This window comes from Rhinopithecus bieti, unplaced genomic scaffold (assembly GCF_001698545.2).
Source record: "Rhinopithecus bieti isolate Rb0 unplaced genomic scaffold, ASM169854v2 scaffold_11933, whole genome shotgun sequence".
In the NCBI taxonomy this organism is placed as follows: domain Eukaryota; kingdom Metazoa; phylum Chordata; class Mammalia; order Primates; family Cercopithecidae; genus Rhinopithecus; species Rhinopithecus bieti.
The window spans coordinates 1,057,177-1,074,701 of NW_016806995.1; the positions used below are offsets into that span (position 1 = coordinate 1,057,177).

The 17,525-nt window shown below is 43.0% G+C and overlaps 1 protein-coding gene across 7 annotated transcripts in view; it reads right to left on the reverse strand.

Annotated features, from left to right (window-relative positions):
• MYO1H (myosin IH) overlaps positions 1 to 17,525 on the reverse strand; it is a 107,484-nt gene that overhangs the window by 44,336 nt on the left and 45,623 nt on the right. For 4 of the 7 annotated variants that reach the window (XM_017879707.1, XM_017879708.1, XM_017879705.1 and 1 more), the window contains exons 2-7: positions 16,449 to 16,610; positions 11,771 to 11,886; positions 8,402 to 8,600; positions 7,174 to 7,254; positions 3,697 to 3,876; positions 958 to 1,056 (exon numbers count right to left, since the gene is read on the reverse strand). In XM_017879707.1, the coding sequence (XP_017735196.1) occupies positions 958 to 1,056; positions 3,697 to 3,876; positions 7,174 to 7,254; positions 8,402 to 8,600; positions 11,771 to 11,886; positions 16,449 to 16,610 (837 nt within the window). Of the gene's footprint in view, positions 1 to 957; positions 1,057 to 3,696; positions 3,877 to 7,173; positions 7,255 to 8,401; positions 8,601 to 11,770; positions 11,887 to 16,448; positions 16,611 to 17,525 lie in introns of those variants that run through there. The other 3 variants (XM_017879706.1, XM_017879709.1, XM_017879710.1) reach the window with 3 other exon arrangements.

The following is a 17,525-nucleotide window of genomic DNA, read 5'->3' on the forward strand; positions in this document are numbered from 1 at the left end:
TTTTTTTGAGACGGAGTCTTGCTCTGCCGCCCAGGCTGGAGTGCAGTGGCCGGATCTCAGCTCACTGCAAGCTCCGCCTCCCGGGTTCACGCCATTCTCCTGTCTCAGCCTCCCGAGTAGCTGGGACTACAGGCGCCCGCCTCGTCGCCCGGCTAGTTTTTTGTATTTTTTAGTAGAGACGGGGTTTCACCGTATTAGCCAGGATGGTCTCGATCTCCTGACCTCGTGATCCGCCCGTCTCGGCCTCCCAAAGTGCTGGGATTACAGGCTTGAGCCACCGCGCCCGGCCGAGAGTCTTATAATTCTATGGCATCTAAATTGTTGAGACTGGACTTACTTTACGGGAGAAAAAAAACCGACTCCTCCTCCTTGCACACAATATTAGGAAAACTTAGGGTTGCCAGATGAAAGAACCCACAGTTAATATTTGAATTTCAAACTTACATTTTTTTTTTTAGTATAAGTTTGTCCACATGATCATACTAAAAAATTCTTCACTGTTTATCTGAAATTCATATGTAACAAGGCATCCTGTGTTTTGCTTTTGTTTTGTTTTTGAGATGCAGTCTCACTCATGTCGCCCAGGCTGGAGTGCAGTGGCACGATCTCGGCTCACTGCAACCTCCACCTCCCGGATTCAAGCAATTTTCCTGCCTCAGACTCTAGAGTAGTTGGGATTACAGGCGCCCGCCACCACGCCCAGCTAATTTTTGTACTTTTTTAGTAGAGACAGGGTTTCACCATGTTGGACAGGGTGGTCTCAAACTCCTGACCTCAAATGATCCACCTGCCTTGGCCACCCAAAATGCTGGAATTACAGGTGTGAGCCATCGCACCCAGCCGCATTCTGTATTTTTATTTGTTGAATCTGGCCACTGTATTATGCAAACACCAAGAAATCAGGAATGTTTCCTCAGTCTCAGAGGAAACTATCAGTTCTGCTGCAAAAGCACATACCTCAAGGTCAGCTTCAGTAAAATCAATGACAGAAAAGGCATTGGAAACAGTTTTCCAGTCATTCTTGTCATTAATGGATGACTCTTTGGCACAATGACCCTGTTGACAAAAGTCTGAGTCACTTAATGTCATTTTATCAGGGCAATTAGCATGTCTATTCCTCTCTGAAGATGCAAAAGCTAGTCCTATAATGGACTGAATTGCAAATAAAAAATAGGTTTTTCTCTAATGGTCTAGCATGTAATGATCTGACAACTGTTGCTTTTTTTCCCCAAATTTATTTGGAATTTTATTTAAAAATCTCTCTTCTGGGAAAACATTCCAAGTTACATGTAAGTGGTATATCTTTTTGTACATGCTTTTAAACATAGTTTTCTTATCATTTTTGCTAAATGAATTGAAGCCGTTTGTCTCAGGAAATAGATGCTGAAATATGCAGAGATATTACAGTGCTTGAAATCAGAAACTCTTGACTCACTTAGAGATTGCCAGCAAAAATGTCACTGCAGGACTAGATGAAAGAAGGCTTTCCCACAAGGAAATAAAAGGCTGGCATTTAGAGGAACAGAGGTTTTGTGAAAATGATCACAAACAGAGATTTTCCCCATGAACTTCAGAGGCTGTGTTTTAAATAACAGACTGATTTAAAGAGAAAACGTTCTAGGAAAATGTTTTTTATTATTTTGCTTTTGTGGTACAGGGTGTTCCCAGTTTCCTAATTATCTGAAGATCTGTTTTCTTAAAAGTTTTCTTCATTGCATGGGGGAAATCAGATGTGTCATACCATGAAAATATTTCCTAGTGAAGTGGCCGATATAAAATTGGCAACCTCACAAACCTTCCCGGCACAACCAGCAACATCTGCTCCTGCCCCCAAAGGGATGGGCCTGTGCAAATCAGTCCCTCTCCAAAACCTGTTGGTTTGGAAGCAGTGCAAATATACTGCCAAGTGAAACCATAAAGTTTACCGAAGTTATGAGAGATCATGAAATTGGTTTTAAATAATAGTGGCAAATTGCTAGACCCATTTCCAAAGCCCCTGACGTATACGGATCTAGTTGAATTAATGTGGCCAGAAAAAAATCTACAAGAATAAAGGCATGATATATTCTAAAAGGGAATTATTTATCAAAGGGTTAGAGAAGCCCTTGGGAAAATGGATGAAGCCCTCAAATATTTTTATAAATTGACCCTTTCTGATCATGCTATGGGAATACAAACATGATGTGACCATACAACTTTGTTGGGAAAATTAAACCCTCCAAAAAGAAAAAAAAAATCACATTTGATGTCTTCTTTGTTTTAGTAATTAGTTCAGAGTTTGATTAGTATAAAATTAGATTATGAGATTCTTTCTTTTCATTATTTAGCTTCATTTTTCTATTTCTATTTTTAAAACACATTTAGAGACGGGGTCTTGCTACATTGCCCAGGCTGGTCTTAAACTCCTGAACTCAAGCGATCCTCCCACCTTGGCTTCCAAAAGTGCTGGGATTACAGGCCTGAACCATCATGCCACAGCTTGTCTTCATTTTTGAAAGTAAACTTTTGTCAAGCCTTCTTTTCTTCCATGATTTCTAGGAAGTATTGATCCTCATTTTGTGAGATTCATTTTATAAGACCTCATTTTCTCTCTTAAATGATGCCTTCATCTACATTCTACAAGGTGGCCTCCATTCAAAACCAGGCCAAGTGAGAAGAGAAAAATCAAAAAATGTTGGGACAAAAAAGGTGTTAATGACATCAAATACTGAGAAGTGCCATACAATCTGGATATTCTAGAATGCTAGTGCAGGCTGCAGAAAAACAAATATTGCAGGGTTATGTTCTGACAGTCAATTCTATAACACTAGACCCTAGGCTTGCTTATAGGAATGGTCTGAACTATAGCTGTAAGGTGGTGTGTTCATTTGGCAGCAAACATTTGTCAAGATGGAAGGCAGGAGCATGGAAAAAGATCTTTTCAAAAGTAGTTTACAGTGGCTCATGCTTGTAAACTCAGCACTTTGGGAGGCCGAGGTGGGTGGATCTCTCAAGCTCAGGAGTTTGAGACCAGCCTGGGCAACATGGAGAAACCCTGTCTCTACAAAACTACAAAATTAACGAGGCATGGTACTTCGAGCCTGTAGTCCCAGCTACTTGGGAGGCTGAGATGGGAGGAGTCCTTGAGCCCAGGAGGTCAAGGCTACGATGAGCCATTATTATGCTACTGCACTCCAACCTGGAGGACAGAGCGAGACCCCGTCCCAAAAACAGAAAAAAAAAAAAAGTAGTTTGGAAGCAGAATGAGATAGCATAGGTTTTAGATATAGTTGGACGGTGAGTTTCTATCACACCCAGATCAGCGTTCCGCACTTTGGCTGTACACTAAATCACCAGGAGGACGTTTAAAATAATTCTAATGCCCAGGTCCTACCCCAGACCAGTGAAATCTGAATCTCTGGAGGGTATGGCCCAGGCATTTGTGTTTTTAAAGGGTTCTTCAGGTGATTCTAGTTTCAGCCAGGGATGAGAACCACTTGCCTAGACATCGGTTACTTTACCAAGGTGATATAGCTGCCAGGCACAAGAGGAGATGGGTTAGATTGCTTGTGATATATACATGTATCAAGAAATCAGCCAATAGGACACATAGCACGATGGTAATAGAACATCTCAAACATCCTACAGCAGCCCGTATAAACACCTCTGATCCCCTCATCCGAAGAGCCACCAAAGCCAGGTGCTGGTCCTTCCCACCTGTGAGAGGTATTTATATAGCTGGGGGTCTCGCTCCAGTCCCAGGAGAGCCAGGCGCTCCTCTTCGCCACCTGCCAGCAGCTGGTAGAAGATATGGAAATTCCGCTCACCTTGGTTTTGGTAGACAACTCGGGACTTCTCTATCAAGTAACTGATGATATGCCCACCTACAGGGATGCCCTTCAAAACAAAACAAAAAATGCAGCAGTGACAACACAAATCTCTTCCTGGCATCTCCTGATGGCTTGAAGTTCTAAGTTGGAATGAAGTCTGATCTATCAATCTTCTTCTTCTTTTTTTGGACCTATCAATCTTCTATCATTAGTATTTCCTGGGTTCTGTTTACAAAGATTTTTGCTTACCCCAAGAAACTATCATGAAGATAGTTTCTATGTCTTTTTCTAGAAGCTTGATTGTTTAGGATAATGATGCATCACTATTGAATTTTGTATATGGAGAGGGGGAGTGGTCAAAGGTGTTTTTATTCATGTTGATATCCAGTTGATCTGTGCCATTTATTGGAAAGATGATCTTGTCTCTACTGAATCATAGTGATGCTTCTGTTGTAAGTCAGCTGACTGTACATGTGGACTCGATCTTGTCTGGACTTTATTCTGATCCATTGTCCTCTTTATCTATCCTTGTGTCAATATCACACTGTCTTAATATTTTCAATAATATATCCAATAAAGGATTTTATTCCAGAATATATAGAGATTCTTGCAAATCAATAGGAAAGAACCAACAACCCAATTAAAAATGGGCAAAAGACTTCAATGAAAAAGAAAGCCTTTAAGTGCCCAAGAAGCAAAATTTCATTAATTACCAAGGAGATACAAACTTAAATCACAGTGAAAAACCACTATATCCCACCAGAATTTCTCAAAAGGGTGAACAATATAAATGTTGGCAAGGGTATGGAGCAACCGGAACCATCATTAATTATCCTAACACTGCTTTGCTGGTAAGAACCCCACAATTCTACTTCTTTAATCCAATATAAATCTACTAAAGGGCATGTGCACGGATGTTCAAACTGCTATATGTCACAGACCCAAACTGCAAATAGCCCAAATGTCCAACAAAAGGAGAACAGATAAGTTGTGACATAGTCATATAATCAAAAAGTGAACAACTGCTACATGCAAGGACATGGATGAATCTGACAGATACGTTAACTGAAAGAAGTCAGGCACAAAATAGAACATACTGTGTAATTTCATTCATATGCACTTCACCAGTGAAATGAACCCATGATCACAGAGGTCAGAACAGTGGGCAGTGGGAAGGGGGAGTGTGTTGGGGAAGGGCAGGAAAAGCTTTCAGATGTTAGAATTTTTTTTTTTTAATTTTTATTTTAAGAGATAGGGTCTTGCTCTGTTGCCCAGGCTGGAGTACTGTGGCCTGATCGTGGCTCATTATAACCTCAAATGCCTGGACTCAAGCAATTCTCCCGCCTCAGCCTCCCAAGTAACTGGGACTATAAGCATGCACCACTGTGCCTTGCTATTTTATTTTGTTTTTTTGTAAAGACGGGGTCTCAATATGTTCCCCAGGCTGGTCTTGAACTCCTGGGCTCAAGCAATCCTCCCACCTTGACCTCCCAAAATGCTGTTATTACAGGTGTGAGTCACTACTGCCTGGCCTCCAGATGCTATCTTTTTTTTTTTTTTTTGAGATAGAGTCTCACTCTCTTGCTCAGGCTGGAGTGCAGTGGTGTAATCTGGGCTCACTGCAACCTCTGCCTCTCAAGTTTAAGCAATTCTCATGCCTCAGTCTCCCGAGTAACTGGGACTACAGGCGTGCACCACCACACCTGGCTAATTTTTGTATTTTTATTAGAAACAGGGTTTCACCATGTTGGCCAGGCTGGTCTCAAACTCCTGACCTCAGGTGATCCGCCCACCTTGGCCTCCCAAAGTGCTGGGATTACAGGCACGAGCCACCAAGCCTGGCCCAGATGCTAGACATTTTTATGTCTTGGTCTGGGTGGTGGTTACAGAGGTGGATACATATGTAAAAATTCACTGGGCTGTCCCCATGTTTTACAGCCTTTTCAATATATGTGTTGAACTTCCAAAAAGGTTTTCAAATACACATAGCTATTAAATTTCTTTCCAAATCCACTCCACCAGAGGCCCACTTCCCAGCCTCTGGGACATCCTTGAGCCAGTTTGTCTTCATCATTGAGCTCCATGCTCATACAGCTGCTGTTCTCCCATGTGTCATTTTACCACTTGGAATGATGAGCCCTTGAGAATTCTGCCTTCCTTTCCTGCTTGCCTTAGCTCCACTTAAATTCTGTGTCTAACACAGCCATGCTCATTCACTTATGCATTGTCCATGGCTGCTTTCATGCTACAAGAGTGGACTTGGGTCATTTCGACTGTATGGCTGAATGGCTCACAAAGCCTAAAATGTTTACTATCTGGCTGTATCTGAAAAAGAGTGCCGGCCCCTGCCAGGTAAGCAGGCATGCCTAAACAAGATATTGTTTACTTGTGTCTGTTTTTTTTTTTTTTTTTTTTTGAGATGAAGTTTCACTCTTGTTGCCCGGGCTGGAGTGCAGTGTGCCATCTCGGCTGTCTGAAACCTCCACCTCCCAGGTTCAAGCAATTCTCCTGCCTCAGCCTTCCGAGTAGCTGGGATTACAGGTGCACACCACCACACCCGGCTAATTTTTTTGCATTTTTTTTTAAGAGATGAAGTTTCACCATGTTGGCCAGGCTGGTCCTGAACTCCTGACCTCAGGTAATCCACCTGCCTTGGCCTCCCAAATTGCTGGGATTACAGGCATGAGCCACTGTGTTCGGTCCTTGTGATTTGTTTTTAAGCTTAATGAAAAAAATGATATCACGCTGGCATACAGTAAGTTCCCAAGACCCATCCATGTGAGGTGTACCTGTGTGGTTCATTTTCTCTCTGCAGTGTAATGCCTGATGTTGTGAACACACCACAATGTAGTCATTCTCCTGTTGATGGACATTTCAGTTCTCTCCAGATGCGTTGGTGCTGTTCAGTCTACTTACTTGCTCATCATGATGAGCAGTTCTGTTATGGACATGCTTACGCATCTGATATCTTTGAGATATCTCTGAGAGCGGGATGGTTGCACCTTAGATTATGTTTTTCCAGCTTCCTAAGATAACATCATAACTCTGGTACACCCCATTATTTTCCAATAATTTCCCAATATTTTACACCCCACCAGCAATGTGTAAGAATTCCTTATGATCCATATCTTCATCAACACCTCATATATATTAGACTTTTTAGTTTTTGCCCATCCAGATGGTATAAAATGTTATCTCATTGTGGTCTTTACTTGCACTTCCTAAAACTAGCACTAACCCTGGATACATTTTTAAACTGCTTGAGCCAATAAATGTCATTCTCCCCTTAAGGGGCCTTGGCTTGGGTTCCGTCACTGGCAAAATAAGGGGTCCCCATGAACCAGTAATAGGAGCTTCAGTGTACCTGAAAATCAAATTGTATATCCATGTATTTCCCAAATCTGCTGGAGTTGTCATTCCGGAGCGTTCTGGCATTTCCAAAAGCCTTGGAATACAAAGTGTCATTCACTGTCATTTAAGCTCACCATGCGTGTCAAATTCCTGATCCCAAATAATATGCTTAGTACGAAAACGGAGGAGAGAGGGCAGAAGGAGCCAGGGAGGAAAGGCATGCATTATCTTCTAAGAAGGGATCACTAACTACAGAGAATTTAATGCCAAACACTAGATTTGGACCTGGGGAGAAGAGGGGAACAATATCTTCTTCCTATAATCCAATCTAGGAATATATTGGAAATGGTCTCAGGAGGGGTACACAGAACCCTAGCCCGATGCTGCTCTAGAAGTTATGGTTGACAGTCCCCATCACCAGACCCCTTTTTGTATCACATTGTTCTGCTCAAAGGGTCCACTGGGAAAATTCCTTCTACTATAAACATCGTCATTTATAGAAAGGGCCACAAAAACAAAGGAGAAAATGACTTGTTCAGGATCAGCCACCAAGTCGGTGAATTGCAACAATGTAAGTAATCATATAACCAAAATAATTTTAACTCAACAATAAGAAAACTATTAATAAATAATACAGTATTTTTGGTGCTTCCTAATTCTGCTGTGTGCTTTTTGTGCACCTGTTTCACTCAATCCTCAAAACTTCTTAGGCTGGGTGCGGTAGCTCACGCCTGTAATTCTAGCACTTTGGGAGGCTGATGCAGGCAGGTCACCTGAGGTCAGGAGTTCGAGACCAGCCTGGCCAACATGGCGAAACCCCGTCTCTACTAAAAAGGCAAAAATTAGCTGGGAATGATGGCACATGCCTGTAGTACCAGCTACTTGGGAAGCAGAAGCAGGAGAATCGCTTAAACCCAGGAGGCGGAGGTTTCTGTGAGCCGAGATTGTGCCACTGTACTCCAGCCTGGGTGACAGAGAGAGACTCTGTCTCAAAAAAAACCAAAAAAACAAAAAAAAAAACCCAAAAACCGAATGTCTTAAAAGGTAGGTACTATAAGCAGACCCATTCAACAAATGGGGAAATGGCTTACTTCCAGGTCACACCCTTAACTGTGACACTATCTGTGTGACCCTTTTCTTAACAGTGACCTGCCCATTTTAACTGACCTGCCCATACAGGATTTGTCTCACTTAGTGACCTCCCTGGGACTCCCTTCGATTGGTCCCCAAAGACCGCTTACCTCCAGCACTGGGTTGGAGAGCAGCAGTCTGTCACGGGCTATTTGTAGTGACTGGGTCATTGGGCAGGTCACTGCAAAATACTGGAGAATTTTCTTGGAGGCCTCTGTTTTCCCTGCCCCACTCTCTCCAGAAATGAGGATGAAATGGTTATTTAGTTCAGAGCACATCATTCGGTAAGCGTTGTCGGCTATAGCGTAGCTGGAGGAGTGAGACAGAAACAAATTGGTTTTCATGGTACTTCCCTTGACTCTGACACCCACCAAAGAAGCAAAATAGGTGCTCCAGCTCCAGGAAGCCACATCCAGACTGTGGTACAAGGACAATGAGCTCAAACACATGTCAAGCCCTTTCCATAGGCGGGGCACAGTGGTTCATGCTTGTAATCCCAGCAGTCCGGGAAGCTGAGGCAGGTGGATCACTTGAGGTCAGGAGTTCGAGACCAGCCTGGCCAACATGATGAAACCTCATCTGTACTAAAAAAAGATACAAAAATTAGCCAGGTATGGTGGTGCACGCTTGTAATCCCAGCTACTCGGGAGGCTGAGGCAGGAGAATTACTTGAACCCGGGAGGCAGAGGTTGCAGTGAGCCGAGATCGCACCATTGTACTCCAGCCTGGGCAACAGAGCACGACTCTGTCTCAAAAACAAAAACAAAAAACCAAACCCAAACCCGAAAAACAACAAAACAAAAAACTCTCTATTACGACCCACGGACTGACCAAATATAAAGTGTACTAGATACCAAAACTCAAATCGTAGAAGAGTCAAAAGAATTTAAGCAGTAATGAATGTTTTTTTGAGATGGAGTCTTGCTCTGTCGCCCAGGCCAGAGTGTAATGGCGCGATCTGGGCTCACTGCAACCTCTGCCTCCCAAGTTCAAGCGATTCTCATGCCTCAGCCTCTTGAGTAGCTGGGATTATAGGTGCACACCACCACACCTGGCTAATTTTTGTATTTTTAGTAGAGACGGGGTTTCACCATGTTGGTCAGGCTGGTCTGGAACTCCTGACCTCATGATCCACCTGCCTCAGCCTCCCAAAGTGCTGGGATTACAGGCGTAAGCCACTGCACCGGGCCTGAAAATATTTTTTGAAGTTCACCAAATTTACGTTTTTAATCCATCAACATGTTTTATAAGAATAAGCCAGCTACTAACTTACATCTCCAAGAGATGTTCTTTTAACTATAGGTGAAAATAACAATCTTGTCTAAATATTAAATAATTCAATTCAATAAACAGAATAAGATCTCATGTATTTTTTCCCTCAAAACCTAGAATACTAAGAATGGAGTGGCAGGAAACCAAAGAGATTAACAAACTTCAGTGATATCTTTAGGACAAGAGGTAAAACTATGAGAAGCACTTTATCTTCAAGATCAGACACCAAAGCATGAAGGTGTCCCAGGAATAGAACCTGAATATGAGGCAGAATTGCAAAGCCATTTTGGCTTTTAATCCATTGTGGTGGCTGGGCATGGTGGCTCACACCTGTAATCCCAGCACTTTGGGAGGCTGAAGCGGGCAGATTGCTTGAGCCCAGGAGTTTGAGACCAGCCTGGGCAACACACTGAGACCTTGTCTCTACAAAAAATACAAAAATTAGCCAGGGTGGTAGTGTGTGCCTGTACTCCTGGCTACTTAGGAGGCTGAGGTTGGAGGATCACCTGAGTTGTGGGAGGTGGAGGCTGCAGTGATCCATTATTGTGTCACCGCTCTCCAGTCCGGGTGACAAAGCGAGACCCTGTCTCAACATATATATGGCAGGGATGCAGAAAGGCTTATGAGTGCCTTAGAAAGTGGAATAGTTCATGCCTGTAATCCCAGCACTTTGCGAGGCTGAGCTGGGTGGATCATGAGCTCAGGAGATCGAGACCATCCTGGCCAACACAGCGAAACCCCATCTCTACTAAAAATACAAAAAAAAAAAAAAAAAACAAACATTAGCCGGGCGCAGTGGCGGGCGCCTGTAGTCCCAGCTACTCAGGAGGCTGAGGTAGGAGAATGGCATGAACCCAGGAGGTGGAGCTTGCAGTGAGCCAAAATAGCACTACTGCACTCCTGCCTGGGCAACAGAGCAAGACTCCATCTCAAAAAGAAAAAAAAAAAAAGAAAAGAAAGTGGAATAGCTGAGTCACCAAGACAACAGAGGCAGAATCTAAATATTAGCCTAGAAGTCAAGAGGGAGAAAAACTAGAAAATTCAGCAAAGCCTGGGCAAGAAAAAAATTGCTCATCTTTCCTTTCTTTTGATAGTTGTTGTTTTGAATGTTAAATAACTATTAGAAAATTTGGCCAATTAGGCATAGTGACAAACAAACAGCAATATTTAGCAGATAATATGGGTTATACATTATTTTCAAATACAAAGGAAATTATTTAAAATAGTAAGGTTTTAAGACTTAAAAATGTTCTCAACTTTGTGAAAACTGATATCAAAGTGGTTATATTTTCTAGCCTCTGTGAAATGGCTCTAGAAACTCTGAATTAATGTGTAACTAACCAGTAAACTCTAACTACACGTAAATTTTTATTTCGGTCCCTTTTAATTAACTTCCGAATCAAATGAGAAATCTAAACAGATTGTTTTTACAGAGTCAGTTACATGTTAAGAAGGAAAATGGTGTTTGGAGACAAGAGATCTGAGTTCAGGTGAATAATTCTACCCTGTCAGCTTATAGTGTTACATAAAAACAAATTCTGGCCATACTGCAGGCGAGTATGTATTTTCAAAAATTTGCATAAAACAGAAAATGTTATGTACTAAAAATATAATCACCCTCTACAAATTATTATTACCATAGGTTATACATAGGGGAGAGAAATGAAGAAATTTGCACCTCTTAAGCTTCCATAGCCCTGGTTAAATTTCTACCAAGGAGCAGTCTTATTAGGCACCAGTGGACGGCACTATAGCAACCCTCTTCCCAGAGAAGACGTCTCTCCAGCCACACTCTTAAATTTCTCAGCAGTTACACAAAGGTTCCACCTTTTTTCATATTTAAGCTGAGACTCCATAAAGACCTTCTAAAGTTTTCTACTGCTTTGGAAGACTTACTTTACAAGAAGGCAAGGGCTTAAATGAGGTACAGAACCTAATAAACATGCATCAAAGATTTAGATGGATGGATGGATATATTGATGGATAGGTAGGTAGGTGGATGGATAGGTGAATGAATGGATGGATAGGTGGATGGATGGATATGTGGATGGATAGGAGGATGAACGGATGGGTGGGTGGATGGATGGATGGATGGATGGACGGACGGACAGATGCATGGTGAGAAGGAAGGAGACAGAGAAGGAAGGAGAGAGAGGAAGGGGAAAAATAAAAATCCTTCTAGTGATGATCCTGTGGATGCTACTCACACATGTGGTGGCAGTTCAAAGAAATTGACCCCTTGATAAAGTTCCATCTGGCTCACAGTGTAGATTCCGAGCTCCTGGTATGGATTCACGGACACAAGGAGGGTGCCAATATATGTCTAGAGAAATGGACCAAAGCAAAAGTGAGGAATTCTGGGGTGCAAAAGACTGTCACACATGATGATCCCCGTGTATTCATTCTGCATGGAGGATTTAAAATGATACATCAGGCGGGATCTCTGCTGGGAGCTTACATGGTGGGGGCGGGGGTATGAGGGAGACAGCAGACAAACAGCTGAGGAATGAAGACAGCTGCAGGAAGAGATCAGTATTAAGAAAGGTGTACATGGCTGGGTGTGGTGGCTCATGCCTGTGATCCCAGCACTTTGGGAGACCGAGGGGGGCAGATCACAGGTGAGGAGATCGAGACCATCCTGGCTAACATGGTAAAACCCCATCTCTACTAAAAATACAAAAAATTAGCCGGGCATGATGGTGCACGCCTGTAGTCCCAGCTACTCGGGAGGCAGAGGCAGGAGAATCTCTTGAACCCAGGAGGTGGAGGTTGCAGTGAGTCGAGATCGTGTCACTGCGCTCCAGCCCGGGTGACAGAGCAAGACTCCATCTCAAAAAAAATAATGATAATAAAAATAAAAAAAGAGAAAGGTATACACAGCGTAATGAGGGTATAAACAATGAAGGCAGGCCATATTAGCAGGCATGGGGAAGTCTTCTTCTTCTTTTTTTTTTTTTTTTTTTTTTTGAGACAGAGTCTTACTTCACTGCCCAGGCTGGAGTGCAGTGGCTCAATCTCAGCTCACTGCAACCTCTGCCTCCTGGGTTCAAGTGATTCTCCTCAGCCTCCCATAGCTGGGATTACAGGCATGTGCCACCACACCCAGCTAATTTTGTATTTTTAGTAGAGATGGGGTTTTACCATGTTGGCTAGGCTGGTCTTGAACTCCTGACCTCAGGTGATCTGCCTGCCTTGGCCTCCCAAAGTGCTGGGATTACAGGCGTGAGCCACCGCACCTTGCCGGGAAGACTTCTTTAAGGAGGTGATATCTGAGCAGAGCTTGAAGGATGAGGAGCCAACCATGAACAAAGTAGGCAGGAAGGGCATTTCAGGCTGAAGGAATACATGTGGCAGGCTAGCGGCATGAGAGGCCATTGTGGTTGAAGTCCGAGTAAGGGCAGAATGGAGACTAGCAAGGGAGGATGTTGAAGATGGAGCAGGTTCAGATCATCCAGGCTCTGTGGGCTCCCATGAGGAACTGGGGTTTTATTCCAAATACTGTGGATGGCAGAGATACCACCCTTCCCTACTGAAATGAAATACCTGCCCTACAAAGATTTCATGACAAAAACGCCAAAAGCAACTGCAACAAAAGCAAAGATTGACAAATGGGATCTAATTAAACTAAAGGGCTTCTGCACAGCAAAAGAAACTATCACCAGAGTGAAGAGCCAACCTACAGAATGGGAGAAAAGTTCTGCAACCTATTCATCTGACAAAGGTCTAATATCTGGTCTACAAGGAATTTAAACAAATTTACAAGAAAAAACAAACCCATTAAAAAGTGGGCAAAGGAAATAAACAGACACTTCTCAAAAAGGAGACATACGTGCAGCCAACAATCATATGAAAAAAGCTCAACACCACTGATCATTAGAGAAATGCAAATCCAACCACAATGAGATATCAGCTCATGCCAGTCAGAATGGTGATTATTAAAAAGTGAAAAAACAACAGATGTTGGCAAGGCAGTGGAGAAAAAGGAAGGCTTTTACACTGTTGGTGGAAGTGTAAATTAGTTCAACCACTGTGGAAAACAGTGTGGCAATTCCTCAAAGATCTAGAGACAGAAATACCATTTGACCCAGCAATCCCAATACTGGGTATATACCCAAAGAAATATAAATCATTCTATTATAAAGATACATGTACATGTGTGTTCACTGCAGTACTACTCACAACAGCAAAGACATGGAATCAACCCAAATGCCCATCAATGATAGACTGAATAAAGAAAATAGAGTGCATATACATTATGGAATACTATGCAGCCATGAAAGGGAACGAGATCATGTCCTTTGCTGCTACATGGAAGAAGCTAGAAGCCGTTATCCTCAGCAAACTAATGCAGGAACAGAAAACCAAACACTGCATGTTCTTGCTAATAAGTGGGAATGAAATGATGAGAACACATGGACACATTTGTGGGAAGGGGGAACAACACACATTGGGGCTTGTTGCAGAAGACAGAGAGAGCACCAGAAAGAATAGCTAATGCATGCTGGTCTTAATACCTAGGTGATGGATTGATCAGCAAACCACCACAGCACATGTTTACCTATGTAACAAACCTGCACATCCTGCACATGTACCCCTGAAGTTAAAAGTTGAAGATACAAAAAAAGAGAAATACCTCCCTAAACCATTACGTGAATGGATCACTTTAAGAGGGGAGCACGTAACCTGACGCATGGTTCTTAAAGGTCTCTCTGGCATTCAGTGAAAGTAGGATGGGTGGGCCGAGCGCGGTGGCTCACGCCTGTAATCCCACGACTCTGGGAGGCTGAGGCAGGTGGGTCACCCAAGGTCAGGAGTTTGAGACCAGCCTGGCCAACATGGTGAAACCCCATCTCTACTAGAAGTACAAAAAAATTAGCCGGGGGTGGTGGCAGGCGCCTGTAGTCTCAGCTAATGGGGAGGCTGAGGTAGGAGAATTGCTTGAAGCCAGGTGGCGGAGGTTGCAGTGAGCCAAGATCGGGCTACTGCACTCCAGCCTGGGCAACAGAGTGAGACTCCATATGAAAAAGGGGGGGAAAAAAACAGAAAAAAACAAACAAACAAGAGAATAGGATGGGTATACCTACAAACCTTCTAAAATTGGGAAAAACACTCCTGCTACTGGCACTTACATTCCCAAATTTCAACATTAGACTCTACTCATATTCAGGTTTTTCAGGTACTTACTTATATGTATAATATAACCACTAACATAAGGCTTTTGAAATACAATTATGAATAAACAAAGAGCTCCACGCTCTTATATAGAAAAAAATTAATGTGCTCCTTGGAAAATACATCTGATATTCTCAGATTCTCAGTGTATAGCTGTTTCAAATACAGGACACACTAAATCTATATTAAGATTATGCTAAAATAGCTGGGTGTGGTGGTGTGTGCCTGTAATCCCAGCTACATGGGAGGCTGAGGCAGGAGGAGTGCTTGAACTCAGGAGTTCAAGATTAGCCTGGGCAACTTAGCAAGACCCATCTCAAAAAAAAAAAAAAAAAGATTACACACAAAATCATTCTAACTAATGTCTCCAATCTCCAGGACAAAAATCAAACATAAAATTGAAGCAGAGAATTTTCACTAAAATTCCATATTACTTCAATCAGTAGAAATTCAGGGTGGAAGACACAGTTTCTGAAATCCTTTATCAGTTCAAATCAGAAACATTTAGCTTAATCACGATGATCCTATCATGCCATTTGTACTTCTCTGTACCATGTCATTTTTCCTTTTCCTGTATATAAAATTAGTTTTTTTTTCTATTTCTACAATTAAGGGTGATAATTCTGAAAGTTAGGCTGTAGGATATGTACTCTAAGAAACACCTTGTTTATTTCTTCTGGTAACCTTGGTTTCAATATATAGATTAAGCCACGGTACCATTACAAACAAAATAGCTACAAGACAAATATTTTTAAACCGCTTCTGTCTAATTTACTCTTGGCAAAAGCTAATAAAATCTCAAAAAATTAAATAATTTTAATAACACCCATGACACACACAGGGACACTATGAATTTTACCCTAGAGGAATTTACCTGAAAATTGACCACCAAATCAGAGCGTGGTGATAAATGTGAATTTAACAAAAACTGGCTTTTGAATAAAAACTAGATGTGACAAGATCAACCTGAGAAGAGTTTGGTAAGTGCTGCATTCTTGACCCTTGACCATTCATGGGGTATGCTGGACAGCTTTTATTTTTGCCTGCTTGGTAGCTCTGCCCCTTTCTCCCAACAAAGTCCTTCAGAGAACCCTCTTCCCCAGCTCTCTGTCTATACCTTCTGGGGCTCTGACTCCACCCCTCACCTCCAGGGGCGGGCCTGCTAAGAGCCTGGCCAGTCAGAATAGTCTTCATTTCTAGCCATGGGATTGGTTCAGAGACAGGCACATGACCGAAAGTGGACCAATCAGAGCTGATCAACATCAGCTTGGGCCATTTACTAGAGCTTATCCCCAGAGGACTGGCTCGCTTCTCAGCGGCAACCCTAAGGCGATAAAATGACAGCCCGGATCTGAGGGCAACCATCTTGCTGCCATGCACCTGAGAAGGAAATGGATGCCCAAGAAAGCAGAGCAGAGATGGAGAAAGAGTCGCCAGACATCGTCTGAAACCCTAGATCTAGTCCTGGGACCTACAGTTTACAGACATGGACAGATTCCCTTTAGTGACTTAGGGTGGTGTAAGTTGGGTATCTGTGACGGGCAGCCATAAACGTCTTAGCACAAAGGATCAAAGTGCATCTGAGAGTGGCGCCTCAGTATCTCCCTTTTATGTCTAACCTAATAGAGTGATATTATTCACACTCATCAAAGTTGTGAAGGCAAGAAGGAAACAACCACCCTAGAAAAACAGCTGAGAAATGGATCACGTTACGTATATGAGGTTCTCGTTGAAACGCTTGCGGAGGTTGTCGACAAAGGCAGATTCGCTGGTATATGCGTCCAATAGCACAAAATCCTGAACCCCGACCTTGTCCCGGGCAGTCAGCGCCCCTTCCATGTGCAGACGGATGTGTTTCCTCCTCACGTCTTCTTTCTACGGGAAACAGAACATTCTTCAGCAGCTCGTCTATTTGGTAATATCTATTACACGTCTAATGCATGGAAATAACAAGATGCTAAACCCTGGGATAGTAGAGAGCCAGCATTAACTTATGCTGTCTTCACTTAGAGTTTACAATATGGTTGGGGATACGAGATCATAATAATAAAAAATAGGAATAGCAGCAGCTGACAGGAACCAAGTATTTACCGTTAGGTACTATTCTAAACGCTTGACTTATGCTATTTCTTCTGATCTTCTTTCTGACCCTATGAAATACTATTATTATGCCCCCCCCATACAGATGAGGAAACTGAGGCATAGGAATGTCATAAGCCATGCCCAAAATCTGCCCAAAGACGGAGCCAGAAAATGAACCTAGACAACATACCCAGACTTGCTTTCCTGGTAACCATGTATTCAATACATGTTTTTTTTTTTTTTTTTTTTTGAGACGAAGTCTCTGTTTTGTTTTTCTAAGACCACCAGAGCGGGTACAAAAGAACCAGCGACTGGGCAAGGGTAGGAGCAAAACTGCAAGTTTATTTTGGTCACCTAGCTTCAAGGGAAGAAGGTGGGTAGGGAGAGGTCTGTTGGCCCCCCCCCCGACAAAAGGGGCCCCCAGAGTCACCCGTACAGCTCTCGGACGGAGTTCCAACAGTTCCGACCGCAGTGAGGAATCAACCGCAGTGGGGAAGCTGGGAAGTCCGCGCGTGGCGATCCTCCGGAGCGGCTTTTCTAGGAGTGGGAGGGCGATAGGCGGGGCACGGGCGTGTCCGGGGGCGTTCCGCAGGTGCGACCAGGTAAATCTTGGTCTCTTCAGATTGACATCACCTGGCGCATGCCTAGTTGGTCTGCACCTTCCCGGGTCGCCGGCTGGATTTTCGCGCGCGCGGGAAAAGTTGGGGG